Source organism: Bombus vancouverensis, chromosome 4, assembly GCF_051014615.1.
Source record: "Bombus vancouverensis nearcticus chromosome 4, iyBomVanc1_principal, whole genome shotgun sequence".
Taxonomy (NCBI): Eukaryota; Metazoa; Arthropoda; class Insecta; order Hymenoptera; family Apidae; genus Bombus; species Bombus vancouverensis.
In genome coordinates this window covers 5,453,312-5,470,141 of record NC_134914.1, presented here as the reverse complement: position 1 = coordinate 5,470,141, position 16,830 = coordinate 5,453,312, and the positions used below count along the sequence as shown (strand labels likewise).

General features: G+C 46.9%; 2 protein-coding genes across 5 annotated transcripts in view; both read left to right on the top strand.

Annotated features, from left to right (window-relative positions):
* The window catches only part of LOC117160939 (Chondrocyte-derived ezrin-like domain containing protein), a 28,832-nt gene that overhangs the window by 3,578 nt on the left and 8,424 nt on the right, over window positions 1-16,830 (top strand). For all 4 annotated transcript variants that reach the window (XM_076617926.1, XM_076617927.1, XM_076617928.1 and 1 more), the window contains exons 10-11: window positions 1,362-1,504; window positions 2,152-2,376. In XM_076617926.1, coding sequence (XP_076474041.1) covers window positions 1,362-1,504; window positions 2,152-2,376 — 368 coding nt within the window. The remainder of the gene's footprint in view (window positions 1-1,361; window positions 1,505-2,151; window positions 2,377-16,830) is intronic.
* On the top strand, window positions 2,392-16,819 carry LOC117160931 (uncharacterized). The gene is made up of 2 exons (XM_076617924.1): window positions 2,392-16,610; window positions 16,684-16,819. Exon 1 carries the CDS (start codon window positions 2,430-2,432, stop codon window positions 11,232-11,234), a length of 8,805 nt encoding a protein of 2,934 aa, XP_076474039.1. The 5' UTR covers window positions 2,392-2,429; the 3' UTR covers window positions 11,235-16,610; window positions 16,684-16,819.

The following is a 16,830-nucleotide window of genomic DNA, read 5'->3' as shown; positions in this document are numbered from 1 at the left end:
TATGATTGAATCAATTCTTGGATACACTAGTAATGTGTAGCTAGTGCATGCGTATCGTTATGTACTGTCCCCTTTTAATGCTGGTTTTATACCATTGAGATATATTTTAATTAACGAGCGCACTAATCTTGCGTGGGTAAGACGGGAGGTGGCACGGTCTTGCTTTTGCCGGGACATTAATTGGTATTTATCATGTCTATCGTTGTTCCAATTTTAAGTAGAACGAAGTGTTTACTCTATTCGTTTTGTACTTTCGTGTGTCAGTGTTGCCTGTTCGGACAGGGGTGGCGGGGAGTCAGGCTCACCATCAGGCACGATAACCCGAATGATCAATGTACCCTATTTTTGATAGTGTGGTCACTAATTCTCGTCGTTGTAACACCTAATGATACACACTGCAAAGTTACCATACTTCACTGTCCCGATCGAATCTTTACCAATCAGATATTTCTCCATCGTAGTAGCCTACTCTACAATAGAGCATAGAGATTACGTACTTCCTTTATAATAATTTCATCCTTGTACATACAGTTAACAGGTATACATAATTTTTTATCACGCAATATCGATGTACAGTCAGATAACATTACTAAATAATGCGCTATTAGAGCGAAAAGCATCGTGTTTCACCGATAGATTCATCGCCGTTTGTGTGCACATTTTTATCGAATATCTCCGTGTGTGCGATAATTGAGCATGCGAAGATAACGAGTACTCGTGCGCAGATCCTTTACGCGTAGCATTAACAATAGTTTGCGTGCAAAAATATAACTAGTTTACAAAATCATTGAATTTTGAATGTAAAACTGTAAGCACAGGATGTAGGAAAATTATTAAATGCAATGAGAGCAAATGTTTACGTGATAATGGAGGGGATTTTTAACGATGATATGGTATCTTGTGTATAAAGGATAGTTTTCATACGATTGCTTGTTAACATTGCTATTATTACCATTATTTGACTCGTATATTTTCTGTTTAACTTAATGTACTATTTTATCGTTTTGAGGGCATACTTGATTATTTGAATATTGTTGTTTTACCGCGATCGTGATATTGGTTGCGATATAAGGGTAGTAAACATCGCGAACGCGAGTGACACGCAACTTTTTCTTCCATACAAATACATATGTATTAAAGGAACGTTTATGAGAGAGAGAGACAAAGAGATTTAAGAAGGAAAGGAGACCCTTGAAACGATAATGGTTAACCGAGTAAGCGTAACGAGAAAGCTACTATTTTACAAGAGATGATAGGAAGGTGGAAAAAAAAAAAATGCGAAAAATATTAGTTAGTTCTGGACAGGCTTGGCATTTGGTAGCCTAAGTCTGATGCTGAACTTGACTCTCTCTTGCTCGCAGGTCCAATTCGTTCCGGCAGACTAGCGGTGGTAGGGCATTGCAGGGCTTGGAGGGGGGAGGCTATCGTGGGGCCACTCCAAGCAGCTCCCTTATGGGCAGCTCCAGCATCTCTGCCCACCCCCTCCTGCCCCTCGGCGATCCTGGTATGTACCATGACCGACACCAACCTCCACGAGAAACGCTTTCTTTTTCATACCCCCGCTCTTTGCCTCTGTTTCGTTTCTTTTGTTTTTTCTTTTCTTTTTAAAAGATCAGTTTCTCTCGATCGTCTTCTCGTTTTTCCTTTCGTTTTCATTTACTGTGTTACCGTTTATTCTTCGTTCGTCCCCTAGCATTATTTTATTTTTGACATAAGTTCTGTTGAAGTATCGTACATAAAGTATCGTAAAAGTAGAGAGTAGTAAAGTTAGCGTATTGCAAATAGAACGCTTTTAAAAATGATTATCTGGAGTTTATTATCTGAGGCTTGTTTACGTTGTTCCGTCAAGAGAATGCAAACGCGGAAAAAGGCTATAAGGGAAGGTATACTCGTAAGAATATCGAATGTATCGATTCGCCGGGAAGAAGGTCTTGGAGCAATCGAGCGAAAGCCGATGAGTTCAAAGATCCTTCGGAATCGCAAAAGGCAAATCGAACGGGAAAACAAGAAAAAATGAGATAACAGAAGGGTGGGCAGAGGGAAAATAGTGGGAATTATGGAGGGAGAAGGAACGCAAGGAAACAGGGTTCGCGAGCGGGGGTAGGTGTACAATACCGAAAATGTAAAAGCTAAAGAAGGGAATAATTTCAGCCCTGGAAACCCCAGCTCTGTCTCTATCATGCGGCTCGATGACACTGGATTCTCCGACGACTGTGACGAGTGTCTCGATGGGAGGGACGATTCACCGTCGCGAAGACACAGCTACGTCGTTTCGGACACTTACCTCCATCGACGTCCATTCCCCGGCCACTCCCAGCCAGGTCCCAGTACCGCGGCAGATGCTTGCTGCCAGCCAGCAACGGATTTCATCAGCAGGTCGTATCAGCCCCTCTAACAGCAGTCCTCCTGAATTTCCCCCACCGCGACCTATGCCTAGACATCCCTGGCAGCGATCGGCCAGTTGCCGCGAGTTGTACGCTTCTAGCTTCGAGGATTCAGGGAAAGCGCGATCGAAGGACGACAAACCTTCCGATGATCCTATATTGGAACCTTTCCGTTTGCCCTCCCAGGGAGAGCTAGACAATCCCGTGACGCGGTACGATGAAAGTAATCGATCGTACAGCGCGGCTAGCTCGAAGTTACCCTCTCTCGATCACGACTCGGTACCCGAGCGTGTCTATAGTAGCTCCTACCCGGGAACTTCGTCGCTCTCCACTGAATCTGGCCACGAGGAATCTGGTCCTGCGGGAGATCTCTCTCACGACGATCTTTCGCACGATTCCTACGAACTTTTGGAACGCGAGCACGAATTTGAATATCCGGAATCGTATTCGAGTCCGCGGGACGACGACGACGAGAACGAGCCGATGTCCGATAGGAGCGACGAAGGAATCGAGCACGAGATGTTCCAAATGGATTCCGAGACCGATTCCTTCGTGAAACACCGATCGATCAAATCCACGGATAGACAACAATTCAAATCTGTGCTCGCGGACCTCAAGAACGCTAGAACAAAGTCTATCGATCGGTACTCAGCCGTGACCGCGAAACCAGACAGTGACTATATCACCGTTGAGTCTCGAATACAACGATCTAGCACTCAAATCGAACGAAAATTCGAGACACGACACGCTAATTCGATAGAGCAACAACAGCAACAACAACAATCTAAACATTCTCTTCCGCATCAGGACTCTGGGAGAAAAGATCCTGTCGTGTTGCAAGTGCAAAAACAAAAAATGTCTGTGTTGAACGAGTTGAAAAACTTGAAGCCAAAGTATAAGATCACTCACGTAGATTCGGAGATTTTACGGGATGAGGGTATTATGCGTCCAAAATCTCGGATAGATGATGATTTGAGTCCAGTAGATTCGACCAATAGAACGATCATAGATCAAAGAGCTAGGACAGTCAGAGCACGCAGTATTGCCAGTTTGGAAGACCATATATCACGCGCATACGTAGAAACGGGTAGTTTAGGTCGGGGTTACAAAGGTGCTGGTGCAGGTAGTGTTAGTAGCGGTGGTGGTGGTGGTGACAGTGGTGGTAGGGATCGAAAATCGAATCGCGAAAGCGAGACGAAGCTCGAGAAAACGTTGACAAAGTTGCAAGACAAAGAGAGGAGAAGCGTGGACCGAGAAGAGAAAAAACGTGTCGAAAGGGATTATTCCAGGGAGTATTCGAGTAAGAAGGCAGAAAGAAGCGAGTTGAGAGAACGTCGATCGGTCGAGCGATTGGATTCGCGAGATCGAAAATCGGACATGCACGGTCGTCGTAGCGTTGATCGAATAGACGCAAGAGAATTACGAAGAAGCATCGAGAGGCTGGACGTTCGAGAGAGAAGTTACGAACGGCTGGATTCGAAGGAGAAGTCCTTCCGTCACGGTGATCCTTACGCGTTACGCGGGAAGAGCGTCGAGCGATTAGATTGTCAGGAACTTCGAGGTAGCACGGAGTATCTAAACAGAAGTCCGAAAGAAAAGACGGGTCATCGGTATTCCGAATCGAGGGAACGTCGAGAGAGAAGCGTGGAACGGTTAGATTCAAAGGAGAAGAGGAGAAGTCCGGGAAGTCGAAGTAATACGGTCGATTACAACCAGAGGCATACGTTGGAACGTTTTGATTCTGGAAACAAAAGCCCGCTCGAACGACTCAGTGCTGGCAGGGAACATCGTGGAAAAAGCGTCGAGAGATTGGACTCGCAGGAGAAGCCGACATTTGATTTCGATCCCGTTACGATCGAAAGATTGAAGTCTTTGGAGAGGTGCAACAACGTTTCGAAAGACAAAGGATACGATAGAAAAGCGGAGCGAAAGAGCTTCGAAAAGTTGGATTCGCGCGAACGAAGGCACCCAGATCGACTAGATTCGCGCGAGCGAAAGCAATTGGATAGGTTTGACTCGAGAGCAGGAGGAGGGGGAGGGGGAGGAGGAGGAAGAAGTTTCGAGTGCATCGAACAGGTCTACGATTGGAGGAGAAACAGCATAGAGAGGATCGAGTACAAGGAATCGAGGAAAAGTAAGGGACGAACAGAAAGGGGCAAGTCCGAGGAGAAACCGCGTGAAAGGGACGACTGGAGAAGCTTGGAGAAAGCGCGAAAGGACGAGGAGAAGCGCGAGCGAGAACGACAAGCGAGGCTCTCGATAGAGTCGAGGACGGACACGGTGATCGGTGTGCCGATGGAAATGGAAAATTTTAAATCGAAGACCATGTTTACGGAGTACGAACCGAAGATCGTGGGAGGTGTGGTGCTGGGTTTCGACGACACGATACCGGGTCATACACCGGTCGAACGTACCAAGAGCGATCCGAATCCGGCACGGCAGAGGTTAGGCTCGAACAGTAAACGGCACATACTGATGCATCAGAAATCCATCGACTTAACGCCAGCTGATTCGGGAGACGAAGATCCGTTCTCGGACAGTGCGGCTATGCAAAAGGCGAACATCGAAATACCTTACATGTTGCACAAACGACACGTCATGAATGGTACCGCATCTGACGAGAAGTCCGAGTCGGATAGCGGCAAAACCATTTCGAAAAAGGCCGGTGCCGTTCGAGATCTTCCCAAGTTGCCTTTGAAAATGATCACGGACATTTCTTGTTTCGATCTGTCTAAGCTGTCCTCGATAGACAAGCCTAGTAGCAAGCTCTCGCCTGACAAGCCAAAGAGCGTTTCGATCACGCCCATGCGACCTAAATCGATACTCTCAAGCCCGTCCGATAAACCGAAAAGTATCTTGAGTCCTACGTCGAAGTTATCACCTACCGACGCGAAAAACGTAGTTTGCAGTTTCTCTCCAACGAATAGAAGTCCATCCAAGGCAGGTTCGAAGGCTCCGTCACCCGATAAACAGCCGTTCAGATCCGCGTCGTTCGATAAAAACCGAACGGAAATCGTGATCGAGGATCGAACGGGTATTAAATCGTCCAGTCTCGACAAGAAAACATCGAAATTATCACCGATCGAACCGAATGTCACCATATTATCGTCGATCGAGAAACGCTCGCCCAAGATGTCTCCCACAGATCCTAATGTAACAATAGTTTCTGTGATACAAAAAAGGAGGACATCACCCTCGGAGTCATCCAAGAGCTTCGCAAGCGCGCAACGGTCGCTCGATTCGAAGGTGAAGCCTTTGAATTTTGCCGACGTGGTTGGAATGGAAATGAAGATGAAACTCGAGCGTAAGGCCAAGTCCGAAATGGAAAAGGACAGTCTGAAAACGCCGGATGATAGCTTGGAGAAGCAAGACAGTATAGAAAAAATACCATTGCCGGAAATTCCTAAACCGGTTGCGACCGGGATAGAAGACGAAAGATTCGGCTCCGATAAGGTAGAAAAAGTTTCGCCCATAGACGACTCCTCCCGAAAAACGTTCGAAGGCGAAATCGTTGACGTAGATGGCAAGCAAATTAAAGATGAGAAACAAACTGAACAGTTGGAACCGCAGTCGCAGGAAAAGAAGTTGGAGCAAGTAATGGATGTGCAATTAGAACAAAAAGACAAGGAGAAGGTGAAGAGGGAAGAGAAGGAATCTTTACCTTCGGCTACTACCGTTGATGTAATCTCGGAGAAACCGAAAGTTCCGGAAAAACCAAAGACATTGGAGAAACCGAGCATACCGGAGAAAACGAAACGCATCTTGGAGAAGATAGAGTCAAAGTTTTCCGAAGCTAGAATCGCTAAACCGAAGATTATCGATACCGGATTCGACGATTTCGTGGAACCTGTCGCAGATCTGCCTTTGGACGAAGTGCCTGTGAAGCCCGCGTTAGAACTGGACAGCCTTAAAGTTCCTGAATTCGTTCCTTTCATGTCGAGGCCACACGGCGAACCTCTGCGCTCGAAATCGTTATCGCTAGCCGAAGAGAAAGCACCGATCGATACTTTGCTCTCGCCGGAAGTCGAGAACAAACACTTTGTTCCGGATGTGTCGCCGAAAAGGGCGAAGAGAGCGAAACCAGAGCCAAAGAAGGATTTCAAGAAACAATCCAAGTCGCTCGAGGGAGACAAGCCTCCTTTGAAGAAAGCGACCTCGAAGGAGTCCCGCGTAACCACGCCCAGCTCGAAGATCGACAAGTCCAAATTGAAGTTGGGAGAGATGCCTCAGGAAATCATCATAATCGACTCGACCGACGTGGCACCAGAGGTGAGCATCGTTCAGAAAGGTAGATCCAAGTCTATCACTCGGTTGCCCGAGAAGGCATATTCCGCGTCAAAGGAGGAGAAGGAGGAGAGCAAAGGTGGTACTCGAGCGAAATCCGCCTCGGTCGACGACGATTTGATCAAAGTTACCGCGGCATCCGGCGTGAAATCCGAAAAAACGAGACCAAAGTCGTTAGGTATTTCAAAGAGTCTGAGTAGCAGCGCCGAAAGAAAGGATTCCGCGGAGAAGATATCGCCAAAGAGAACGATCGTTGAACGGTCGAAAAGTGGCACCAAGTCCGAGACTAAATCGACGGAATTGAAATCGCCTACATCGATGAAAGAAATAGTGGTGTCGAAGTTGCAGCAGGAATCTAGAGCGTTGCGTGCGAAAATCGATTTGAAAGCGGAAACCGATATCGAGGAGCCGAGGGCCGATACCGATTTCGACGTACGAGAGCGCGAGACTATGGACGCGTCCAGACCTGTAGAAGATCGCGCCACGGAGAAAAAGAGCTCGTATCCACAGGATTTGACGCAATCGCCGGTAATATTGCGAAAGCTGGGACAAACGCCCGTTCTATTTGCCCGTGCGCGTCTCGGTCTATCGGAGGGAAGCGGAATCGGTGCATTGCAAAGGCAGGGCGCAACGCAGTCTCCGACCTCTCAAAGGCGAGCCAAGTCGTTGGACGCTCCGGTGATAGCGGTGCACAAACTTCCACCGGCGACCGCGTTTTCCAGCAAGGACGACACCGTCGACGTGTCGGAGAATCCTGACGAGGAAAAGGCTGACGAGGACGTGCCGACAGAGGCGGTTGTTCCATATGGCAGCGGTGCCGTCTCCACCACTGGCCCGCCAATGAAACCGCAATCCATTCAGATCGAGGCATCGCCCAACCACAGGTCCGACAGTACCGACCACACCACCATACCAGAGATCTTTACCGATTCCCTGTCTGTTACTGAAACTTCTGCGCAATATCTCGAATCGCCGTTGACAGAAAGCAACGAGATCATACCAAGCGCGGATTTAATTCCATACGAGAGAGACGTGCTGCGATTAGACGCGAACGGTAAAGATCAAAAGACGATGTTGGAATCGGTTAAGGTGGACGAGAAAACGAAATTTATCGATCAGAGTTCCGTGGAGTCTGGCACCGAACAGGAAGTGGTCGCGTTCGATAAAGCTGTTAGAGCGGAAAAAATCGATCTACTCAGCGTCTCAAAAACCATCGAGGGTTCTGTTCTGCGACCATGCGACCAAACAGCGACCGAAGCTGTGTCGCTGACGAAGGAGAAACTGTATGAACGTTCGATGATCGTCGACGAATCTACTGGAAAAATTGCCGAGGCCGAGATTTCCACGACAGTGTCAATCGAAATCGAGGACGAAGAAAGGCGGCAGGCAATCAAGCTCGCCAAGGATTCGAAGAAAGCGACGGAGAGGGACGATCTTCCCGACGTAACGGTGACTACCGTAACCGTTACGCGAGAAGACGCTGGACCGACCGCCTTTCTCAGATCGACGACAACGATCGACTTCGACGACGGACAAGACATGGTAAAGTCGCCGATTCAGATCTCTATCGAGGAGTGTTCCGACGATGACATCGGTGGTGATGCCGAGGAAGATGATGCAGAGGAGGACGAGGAGGAGATTGCCCATAGCGAAGACGAGCGGGAAGCGCAAGAGCAGGAAGGCGATGAGAATCGGCCGTTGGATTCCGCGGATACGAGCGAAGATACGCTCGACGCTTTAGATACCCAGGTTCACATGAGAGGTATCGACAGCGAATTGAGCTCACCGGATTATGGAGTCGACAAAATGGACGAGAAGACCCTAGTGGAAGTAGAGTTGACGCCTGAGTATTTAGAAATGAGAAGAGAGGACGAGGACGGTGAACTAGCCGAGGAACTGCCAAAAGACGAGGAGACCGTCGAAGAAATGATGAAAGAGTTACCTGAGGATGTTCTGAGTGCGAATCGTTTGACGATCGACAAGAAGCTTAGGTTGAGTAGCGAACGTTCGAGAAGCGAGGAAACCAGTACGTGGACGCCGGACCGCGAAGACCCGGAATCCAGCTCCTGCTCTATAGCTCGACCGCTGGGTATTGGCCAGATCCAGCCGATAGTGGATCGCCGGGAAATCGTCGCAATGATGAAAGACACGCGTGGGCCTGGTTCCTTGGAGGAGGAGAACAGTAGCGGCTCCCAATCGGGACTTAGACACGATTTGAATTCGACTTGGAAGTCCTTTCCCCTGGAAAGCTCTGGAAGTTCGAGCAACGACGAGGGTTGGACAGGTCAAGACGAGAACAATGCCGTTCAGTCTCAGTCCGAGGATAGCAACGGACAGAATGAGGACAGTTTTCAAGAGGATCTTGCCGATTTTCCTGGCAGTTTCATTTATCCGATAGGTCCGGATATTCTAACCAGTTGTGGCACGTTTGCGCTCACACGTACGTTATCTAGGATTTCCGAGAGATCCACTACATCGGAACAGGATAAAAGCGATTTGGAGGACTCGTTCAAGCCTAGTTCAAGGTCACCCAGTTTGGACGACGAGTCACTGATATCGAGCGACCATCAACTTTCTCTGTCTTCTGATCCACCATCCGGTACGCCTCTTCCCTCGATTTCCGATGATCGGCGCACATCGTCCGAATTGCCTGATATTCCTATAGACGTGGTAAGCGAGCAAGAGGAGGAGGCGAAATCGCCGAAATCGGGTGGGAAGCCGAAGCTGCAGGAACAAAGCTCGGAGGATTGGCCATCTCCGCCTAGTTCGCCTGTGTTCGATCCTCCTGTAGTCAGCCACGTCGAAACCTTTTATATGGAGATCAAGCCTGAGGAGGCGGTCAAGGTAACGGTAACCGACAGCACCGAAACACCGGGTCAAGTGGAACACGACAGCGATTCTAGCGATGAGAATCGAACACTGCACGACGATTTGCATTCCACGTTTTTCGAGGACGGTCACAGCTCGACCTCTGCAACCACCGTTGACGGTACTGTAAAGATAGCCGTTAAACCAAAGTCGAACTCTCACGTGACGGGTTCTTCGCACAGCGAAGACACCTCGATGGGATTGTCGATGTCGGAGTGGTCGAGTTCGAATAACACCGTGCGTCAATTTTGCCAATATTCTGGTACCAAATCCGACGACAACTCTCTGGCGGAACTCGGAGCCTCGATCTCGGACTGGTCGGGTAGCACGACCGTCATTCCTCAGCAGCACTACTCCTCATCGACGCCGGTCGAGAAAAGTCAAAGCGACACAACTACATCCGATAAAAGCGTGACTAGCATGAGGCCGAATTCCAAGTGCAGAACGGCCGATGGTCCTCCGCTTATTGGTCCATCCTCGCCACCGTTGCCGCCACCGCCGACTACGCCTCCACTAACACCGTCTCATTCCGTATCCGTATCCGTTTCCGTTTCCGTATCTGGGAACATGGATCGACGTTCGCCGTTCGACGAGCATCTGGCGATGGGCCTTCCGTTGGACGGCGAACGATCATCATCGATCGGTCGAACGATCAGGAACGAGCAGTCGAACGAAGCGAAAAGATTCATCGATAATCAATTCGATGATCATCGACTGGTGTCGCGTCACGGCGACGACGAACGGCAAGGTTCCGTACGATCGACGTATATCTCGCCACCTCGAATAACTCTTCAGAACGAGTTCGACGAGACTATCGACGACGAGTTTCGACTAATGTCGGACGATGGTGATGCGCCGCTTCCGATCCTCGAAGAGGAGGAAGAGCTCGACGACCAGGAGGTTGCGTCAGGGAGGCAACAGATGGGAGACGATCGTTTGTATGACAACGTTCCCGCTATGAAATATTCGGGCGGCGATCAAATCCGAATGGAAGTTGGTCGAGGGGACAACGCCGAGGATATGCACGAAAAATACGCAGATTTGGCGCTCGGTTCCAGACCGGCGGACGACGATTGGTCGTTCGAAGAGGAAAGAGAGGAGACCGTCATCCAGAAGGAAAAGGTCCGCAGCAGGTCAACTCCCAAATTCGAACGAGGTTTCTCCGAACCCATGGAAACTGGCAGGTATCATGAAACTAGATCGACCGAGCGACCCGTACTCGTTCCCATCAGAGCGAAGTCGACTCCGTATTATTCGACAACGAGTCTGAGCGGCGAGTCGACCACCTCTAGTCCTCCGATGCAGATCAGGACGCAGATTCGGACGAAAACGATGCCTTACTCGTCCAGCAAAAGTCCCCAGAGCGAGGGTGATACGTCTTCGAGCATGGACAGTCCCGTTCACACGCCTGTTCACGGTCAGATAGCTGTTCGTCGAAGACGACGGGAAAACTTAAAGAGGCGTCATCGAGTGGTGGTGGATTTCGAGGTGAAGGATGGTCAGATTATTTCGAGTACTGATTCAAGCTTCGACGTGGCTACTATTCCGCCACCCTTATTGGCCGAACGTTCGAGGCCCGACGTTGACGATGACGAGGATGACGATGACGACGACAATGACGACGATAACGATGGTGACGATGACGACGAGTACTCGGAGGCCAAGGAGATGCAGGAGAATCGACGGCAACAACGTTGACGCGACTAGCACTTCAAATCTTTTAACTCCTTTGTTGCAACGTCTTTTGACATTTTCAACGAGAATTGGATAATTTGTCCAGGATGAATACACGACAAGAGGCAACAAGGAGTAAACGAGATCGATGTCGATCCAATCGACATCGACGAGAGTGGAGATCAAAAGATATCGTGAAAAACAATCTAGTTTAATCTATCGCGCATAAGGATAATTAGTACGTTTGTTACACGTTTTAGAAATTCAATTTAATTTGATACGATATCGTCGTTATCGCGTGGGAGCTTTTTGATCCGTAAACAAACCTTTAACTCCATCGTACTTAACTTATTCTATCGTATATTTATACGTATACGGAACGAGCCGACGCGAAAATACGATTGGAACGAAGCTACACCTACTAACGATAATTAGTCTAGAAAATACGATATATGATAAGAAACGGTAGCGATCAAAGGTGATACGTATGAGATACGTTTCGAGATTAATTAGGGTCGTTGTTACGCGGTTACCGCGAACGTATGTACTATGAAGGTATGACGGATCTCCGACGGCAGAGAAAGGATTCTCGAGAGAAATGAGAGTTAAAACGCAATCGTAGAAACACGGAAAAATAGACAACGATGCTATTCCAATTTACGAAAACGACAATCATTGTTGAAGGTGAGATAGCATCGTTAAGAAAGCGGTAGGAAGGGTGAAATGGAAAAGGGAAAGGCGGAGGAATTGTCTCTTTTAGTTCGAGAATTGAATCCTCGATAAGCGGTCGTATTATTTGATCGTAGTTTAATTTATGTCTCGTTTAACGACGAAAGACAAGTTGCTCAACATAGGTACTTATACAAAATGTTTATCGCGTACTTTCGTTGATACACACGTACGTGCGTGTATTGTATGGAATTGCGATTCACGGTGCGAGTGGCTAAATCGGAACGCGTGAAATATCGCGATAGGTTTAACGAACCGTCGAAACGTTTGTCGTCGAAAGATCGAATGATCTGCAATCTTTCTTCCCTCAGTTTTGTCTCACGGTGTTACAACTCTCTACGGCTTGGAGTATGATCGACGACCGATCTACCAGTTATATTGCTAGACTCCGGGATCGTGAATAAATTTACGCGACTCGAGCAGATGCGGGACGCGTCTTCCGTTTAATTTTCTCGATAACGACGATCACGGTTCAGCACGTGATTTTTCAAGGTATCGATAATGGTAAATGGTAATGGTAACGGCCAAGGTCATCCGATGGTTACGGCATGTTAGGTCGTTGAATTTCCCTTGATGTCAATTATAAAGCTGCGCCGATGAAAGTATGACGTTGGATTTAAAAATATGGATGACCTTGATATCCGAAGAATCGCGTGGCCTCGGCGTTGTTTACCGTCGTGGGGTTTTATGGAAGATGTTTTTTCTGCATCCTTAAAGGGAGAACGATCGACCGCGTCGCGTCACGTCGAATTGCTTGGAACATGTCGTACGTGAAGGATCAAACCGAACTATTCAACTCGGAGAGACAAAGAAATTTGAATTGGTTGAAAGAAAAACTTCCATTGGCTTCAATTTACGTTCTTCCGACTAATACCAAGCTTTCTATCGTATGCTCTATTCAGACGCTAATTTTTGCACGATCAAGAGTAACGGAAAAGTGTATCGATATGAATTTCTATGGAATTTCGTAAGACAACGATCTGCAAAATAATGCAGCATGATATTCTCAATGGTTTTTGAGTCTGTTGGTAATAAGATAACTCGGTTAGGAAGCTCGATACTGTTCATACGAGGGACGCATAGTTGGTTAGGTCGAGGCTAAATTTGTAAAACGATCGATATTAATATAATGGACTACGAGAAAAAGCCGGGAGTAAATAACTATCCCGTTGCAGGTCGGGTTAACGCGGTACTAACGCGTAATTTTACGTCGAGCGTAAGGGCGTCAATGTAAAAATATCTTAGCACGTCGCGTCCCATGTTTGTTATGGAAATATCGTACGGAAGGTTCTATGCTCGAGAAACAACATCCAAACCGAATTTCTTCGTTTCGTTTGCTTTCTTTCAATGTTGATGTTTCGGTAGAATTTAGCTGCGATTTTGGTTTCTGATGGAGTTTAGAGACGTTCAAAAGCAATAATTTAACCTATTCGTAAGAGGTTGTTCGTTAGGAAGCGAACGTTAGATAGGGATTTATTGCACTGAAAATACGGATCGGAGAGTTTTTCTTCCTTGTTGTGCATAGACATACATAGACGTGTGTCGTTTCAACGATACGATTCCGTTAACCCTCTGACTGCCACGCGTAACATTCCAATCTTTACATATAGTCTGATTCGTCCCTCCGATTTTCTACGCGTAACGTTTTTGTTTTTCGTTATCGTAGATAGTTATAGATCGCACAGGTATATTCGAGAATCGTTTAATTTTTCATTTCGAAACGGCAATGTTCGAAGCAAAAGCACTTCATATCTTTTCTGTTTCGCGCACAACGATTCGATTGATCCGATCGACGATAGATGATCGACAAGACAAGAGGAGACACCCGTTTAACAGAGTTTGCAGATATTGGAGAAAGGGCGTGGCGGTCGGAGCGGAAAAGCTGAGCTTAGATAGCCTTGTGTCAGACCGGCTTGAACGGTCTGAACCGTTCTGTGATTTGTCGCGAATTAAAAACGCGAAAGAAGGGAGAATGTATATATAGTCGATGGTGCGTCTCGAAATCAATTCACGCCTTGTTTCTTCCAGACGGGTAGGGGTAGCTCGTTTGACACGAGACAGGAAATCAACGCGATCTCTAAAATAGTCTATCTTAAGCATGGACGATCGTTGATAATCACGTTGTCGTTGAATAATCGTTAATCACCACCGTGACCATTAATCGCCACTCCATTAGTCATTGTTACGGTATTATCGCTACACTTAATTGATTAAAAGGTTACTAGTTACTACATCGTAGAACGCAGTGAAGAAATATACAAAGAAACTAAGTACGTAACTACGTATCAAAAGATATAATAAAAGATACGAGATTAGAAAGTGAATGCCGAGTGCTGATCACGATGTCGAGGCTTAAGTTGCTTTCTACGAACGCGATGACGAGTCAACGAGAATCGTTCAATCGTGATAGATCGATGGCGAACTGGAAACGCATTTTTGAACGATGTTCGCCCGCGTACGTCCTTTCGTCGAGAATCTACGTTTTCGCTTGCGATTCCTCGAAGCTATACATAATATACGATTCGCGATAGCAAATCTTTTCGAACGCAACACCGCGTTTGTCGGCGAAACGATACTCGAGCGACCGGCAACATTCCCTTCGCATTCCTCAAGCGTCTGCACGTAAGGATAGCGATTCGGCTGACAACCAGGGAAACGTTGCACGAGAACGAGTCGCGAGGAGTTCGCGATACCGTATTGATTCTCAATTTGTTCCTTTGCATGCAAAACTATCGGCATATCTTCGTAATCGTCGCTCTTGAACGATCGACGCGGAATCTGTCGCGGATCCCACCGCGGTTATAATAGGGCCGTACTTCGGCTGCGCTATAATACTCACGAACGTTATCGTCCAGTAGGACAGAGATCACAGTAAAACAGTAAGTCAATCTCGATGGGAGCATGGAAATATTAAGACGATTAACTTATGCGTGCATAATGATGGGCACTAGATTCGCTTGTTGCTTGATACGATCAAGCGATCGTACCAGCCCGATTAGTTTTGTCTACAGTGTTTCAAGCATAATATCGACTGATCATTTTTCGTGCCCATCGTTAGTTACCTTTACGCGAACGCGTCGACGCTTTGACGGATATCCACCGTCCCTGGAATCGTCGCTTTCTTCTCGAGTTCCTCGATCATTCTGGATCGCGCTTTCTTTTCTTTCTTTCTTTCTTTCTCTCTTTCTTTCTGTCTGTCTGTCTATCTGTCTTCCTTTTCTTTTATACATTCTCGAGGAAAGTTGAAAGGTACGGTCCTGCCGATCGATTCCTCCAAGCGAAATCCCATCCTAGACAGAAGAAGAGTATCGTCGTATCCTCGATCTATCCGTACGAGTTCCTGTATCGGTTTAATCTTGACTTGTCCTCGTCTTGCATTTGTGCATCGTCAATCCTGTCCTGCCATCGATATTACTACACACGCACGCGTCTCTTCGAGCACTATTCTCTTTCTGTATTTCTACGTTTTTCAGTTTGTCTATGTCATCGTATCATTACCATTGTCATTATCGGCCTCGCCATACCACCTTTCATTCTTTCCATTTTACCAATGTTGTCACTCGACCATCTCTTCGTCCATCGTTCTCATCGCAGATATCATTTTTCAATTTCGTTTCCTTGGTTTTCCTTTTTCTTCTACTCCTTCTTTTGAACTCATTCTCCCTCATGGTTATAGTTATTTGGTACGCGTGCGTGTTACTCGATTACACAGCGCGTATGTGCCGCCTCGAGATCGTTGCGCTCGAAGTTTTCGAATCCGTGTGCAGACTGACAGTTAATGGAAACGGGATTGGAAACGGTGGATTTTTGGCTGTTTAGAAGCCGATCCTTAAAAATTCGTTCGTCGAAGAAAATATGAGACGACGAGCTACTCGATACCGAGTTGCCATTTATCTGCCAAATTTATCGCCAGTTTCCGCAACGAGCTTTTGCTTTCGCGCTTCGATGAAAAGAAGAATCCGTTGCCAATGCGTTCCCAGCACGCGGCCCCGCTGCTCGTATTTACGCCTTTTTTTCCCTTTTACAAGCGAGTCACGATCAATGAGAAAAAGATTTTTGCCAAGCAACCCACGAAAACCTCGAGCCCGACGAGATGTTCAAAGTTGATCGGTTTATATCAATATTAACAAACGACTGAACACTATTCGTTACGATAAATGATATACATGTTATGTGTAAGTATATACGCGTATATCAATAATACGTGTATATGTTTATATACAATATATATATTATATATATAATATAATATATATACATATATATATGAATTTATATTTAATTATAGACATAAGACGTTAGTATGCAAAGGTCGTGATACCTGCAATAGGGATCAAGGTATTAGACATAAAATATATTTAGATAACTTGTACGGTCATGCGAATTTCCGTTGCAGTATAAATGTTTGATTTGTTTTTACACGTTTTGCATTGTTTATATCGATATTTCGTGATTTGTCAGGACACACGGGACACGACGTTTATTTGCTGCGAATCGAAATATGGAAGATGGTCGTTATTTAGTATTCTCGTTCGTATCATTCTTCGCGATCGAATGCAGAAATGATCGTCGGAGCCATATATGTGTGTTGCATAGAGAGGGGGGAAAAGGCGATGACGACGATGGAAAGGCAGGGGATTCCGAACAACGACCAACACGAATAGGTCGTCGGTATGGAATTGGTAGCGCGGGAGCACGGAGCGCATTCGCATTTTCGATGTACTCTACGTATGCTTTTCGACAGGTGGTGAATACAATCGTTGGAACTACGCGAACGGCTACGTGAACTCGCCGGCTTGGCACGTGCCACTTCGCATGGCACAGATTCGTAACGTAATGGTTCACGCAACGCCACGCACTCTCACCAATCGATTCATACCGGCATACCCAC

What these genes read in the sequence shown, in the direction of transcription:
- LOC117160931 (XM_076617924.1), top strand. Translation starts at nt 2,430, where the DNA reads ATGCCTAGACATCCCTGGCAGCGATCGGCCAGTTGCCGCGAGTTGTAC.